The sequence below is a fragment of the Penaeus chinensis genome, chromosome 4, assembly GCF_019202785.1.
Source record: "Penaeus chinensis breed Huanghai No. 1 chromosome 4, ASM1920278v2, whole genome shotgun sequence".
Taxonomy (NCBI): domain Eukaryota; kingdom Metazoa; phylum Arthropoda; class Malacostraca; order Decapoda; family Penaeidae; genus Penaeus; species Penaeus chinensis.
Window position 1 is genome coordinate 10,813,174 of NC_061822.1, and position 3,104 is coordinate 10,816,277.

The 3,104-nt window shown below is 36.4% G+C and overlaps 1 protein-coding gene across 1 annotated transcript in view; it reads left to right on the forward strand.

Moving 5' to 3' along the window:
* The first annotated feature begins 2,214 nt into the window (after nucleotides 1-2,214).
* The window catches only part of LOC125025195 (basic proline-rich protein-like), a 14,062-nt gene continuing 13,172 nt past the window's right edge, over nucleotides 2,215-3,104 (forward strand). The window contains exons 1-2 of the mRNA XM_047613171.1: nucleotides 2,215-2,229; nucleotides 2,989-3,104. The exon at nucleotides 2,989-3,104 is cut by the window's right edge and continues 1 nt beyond it. Coding sequence (XP_047469127.1) covers nucleotides 2,215-2,229; nucleotides 2,989-3,104 — 131 coding nt within the window. The remainder of the gene's footprint in view (nucleotides 2,230-2,988) is intronic.

Below are 3,104 nucleotides of genomic sequence, written 5' to 3' on the forward strand. Positions count from 1 at the left end.
AAGAGGGGAAGGATAATGAACGTCAGGTAATGAGATGTTAATGAAAGGGAGGAAGAGAGAAAGGGAGAGATAAGGATGAAGAGACGAGAAAGTGAAGATTTAATTGAAGTGAAACGTGAAGAAAGAGGAAAAGGAAGAAGAGGGTAACACATATGAGGGAGGGGGGGATAAGTGATAAAGATGGAGGTGATAGATAATGAGAAAGAAAATAAAGAAAAGAGACCGAAGAGGAGATGGAAGAAAACACAGAATATATAGGTAACAGAATAAATGAGGCGAAAAGAGATGGAAAGAAGGAAAAAAAGAAATAGACATGGAGAACTAAAAAGAAGAGAATTATAATAAGAGAAGGGAAAGTTAAGGAATGAGGAAACTGAGGAAAAAGAAGAGATGATAATGGAGAAAGAAGGAGAGAAATAATGGATTAAAGAGAAGTAAACAAACAAGTAGACATAACCACAAACAGACCAAATGCACTAGACAGCATTGCGCATTAACAGTAACAACAAACCCATCCAATAATATATTATAATATAAATATATAATATAATATATATATATATATTATACGTATATATAATATATTATATATATTTTAAAAATATATATATAATACGTATAATTATATATATATATAATATATATAAATATATATATTTAATTTATATATATATATAGATATAATAATATATACCACACACACACACACACACACACACACACACACACACACACACATATAGATAATAAATATATATATATATATATACGTATATATATTATATATATTAATATATATATATATATATATATATAATATATATCGTATATATAGATATTATTATATATATATAAATATATATATAAATATTATAATATATATAATATGCTGTGTGTGGGTGAGTGTGTTGTGTGTGTGTGTGTGTGTGTGTGGTGTGTGTGTATGTATGTATATATATATATAATATATAATACACACACACCACACACACACACAACACACACACACACACAACAAATATATAATATATGTATATAAATATACAATAATAATATGTATGCATATATAAATATGTCCTGTGTGTGTGTGTGTGGTTGAGTGTTGTGTGTATGTGTGTCTGTGTGTGTGTGTGTTTTATATATATATACACATAAAACACACAACAACAAAACCAAAAAACCTGGATATATATATATATATATATATATATATAATATATATATAAGTATGTATAGTATATTATATGTGTGTGTAAATATAACTTCCCAATCCTAGCCTATTTCTTCACTCCCGCCACCTGAGGCTCAATAAGCCACGCATGATACTCGGCCTGGATACAAGAAAATTTCCGAAGCATGACTTGTCCTTGTGAACGAGAGAGAAGAGAGAGAGAGAGAGAGAGAGAGAGAGAAGAGAGAAGAGGAGAGAGAGAGAGAGAGAGGAGAGAGAGAGAGAGAGAAGAAAGAAGAGCGAGATTGATATAGAGTAGAGAGAATATATATATAATATATATAATTATATAATAAGAGAAAGAGAAGAGAGAGAGAGAGAGGAGATTGATAGAGAGAGAGAGACAGAGAGAGAGAGATTGATAAGAGAAGAGAGAGAGATAGGAAGAGAAGAGATAAGAGAAAGGAGAGAGATAGAGAAAGAGATAAGAGAGCGAGAGAGTGAGCAGAGAGAGAGAGGAGGGAGTGATAGAAAGGAGAGAGAGAGGAGAGAGAGAGAGAAGAGAGAGAGAGAGAGTGAGAAGGTAGAAGAGAGGGGAGAGGAGGAGAGAAGTAGGAGAGATGATAGATAGATGATAAGATAAGATAGATTAGAGGATTAGAGAGGGGGAGAGAGAGAAAGAGTAAGGTGTAAAACCAGACTGGATGTTATGTTAAGGAAACGTGCATGACAACCCATGCTCGTCTTCATGGTAAGAGATTATATAGAGTTATAACAAAGTCCCTTCTCCCTCTTCGATCCTCCCTCTCAGTCACTCGTCCCTTCATCGAAGTCACAATAAATGAGAAAGTGAACTCGAAATACTTGATAAAAAAAAAAAAGAAAAAAAAAAAAACGAGATATTCATCGATGCAACAATTTCTACCTACTCACAACCGGGATACTAATTGCCCAAGTCGGGATTTCCGTCGACTATATTTATGCGATCACTTTATCTTTTATAAGAAAAATATCTGCAGCGTTTCCTTCTTTTCCTGATAGATATGGAGTCTCAGAAGGTACAAATGCTTGTGATGTCATCTTCACGTGTTTATAGATAATGTGTTGAAACTGCAACACTGCAATCAGGGCGCGTTTGCAATCTACGTATATGTACCGAATTTTGTATATTTTTGTACGTGCATATTTTATTCAGCCCCTTTTGTTATTTCTTTACATATGTTTTGGTAATCTCCCCGCGTTCATTTTAGTCCATTATTTTTTAATATACTAATTATTGGGGTCCCCCCCCCCCCCAAAAACTTTTCATTTATTAAATAGTCTATGTAACTCTAATTCTATATAGATCTCGTATATCGGCGTTTACTTATTAATCTAATTCTTCTTTTAATCTGATCATCCGTTTCATCCGCTCACATCCCGTTCTCTCATCCGTCTATCTGTCTATCTATTTATTCCTTCCCCTTCCTCTTTACTCTTCCCTTCCTCCGCGTCTTCCTCCCATCCCTCGCACGCTTCACTTCTTTCCCTCTTCCTCTTCTTCTCTCTTTACTCCCTTCACGTTCCACTTCCCTCTTCTTTTTCTCCCTTCCTTTTCTCCCTTCCACACCTATCCTCTGCATCTTCCCAATCCCCCTTCCCCCTCCCTTTTCCCCTTTCCCTTCCCTTTTTCCCTTGCCCCTTGCCCCTCCCTTTTCTCCCCTCCCCCTCCTCCTCCTTCCCCCCCCCTCCCCCCTTCCTGCTCCCTTTTGCCATCCCTATGCCTACTCAGACACACTGACATGTTCAATGGAGACTAACAGGCGTCCCATGCACAGCCCGTCATGCAGGTGCTGTGCCTTTTATTTATTGTTACAACCCTGCTTGAGGCTCCACCGCCCGCCCCACTACCAACCCCGCCACCAGCAACTCCCCCCGGCAACGACCCTAATTT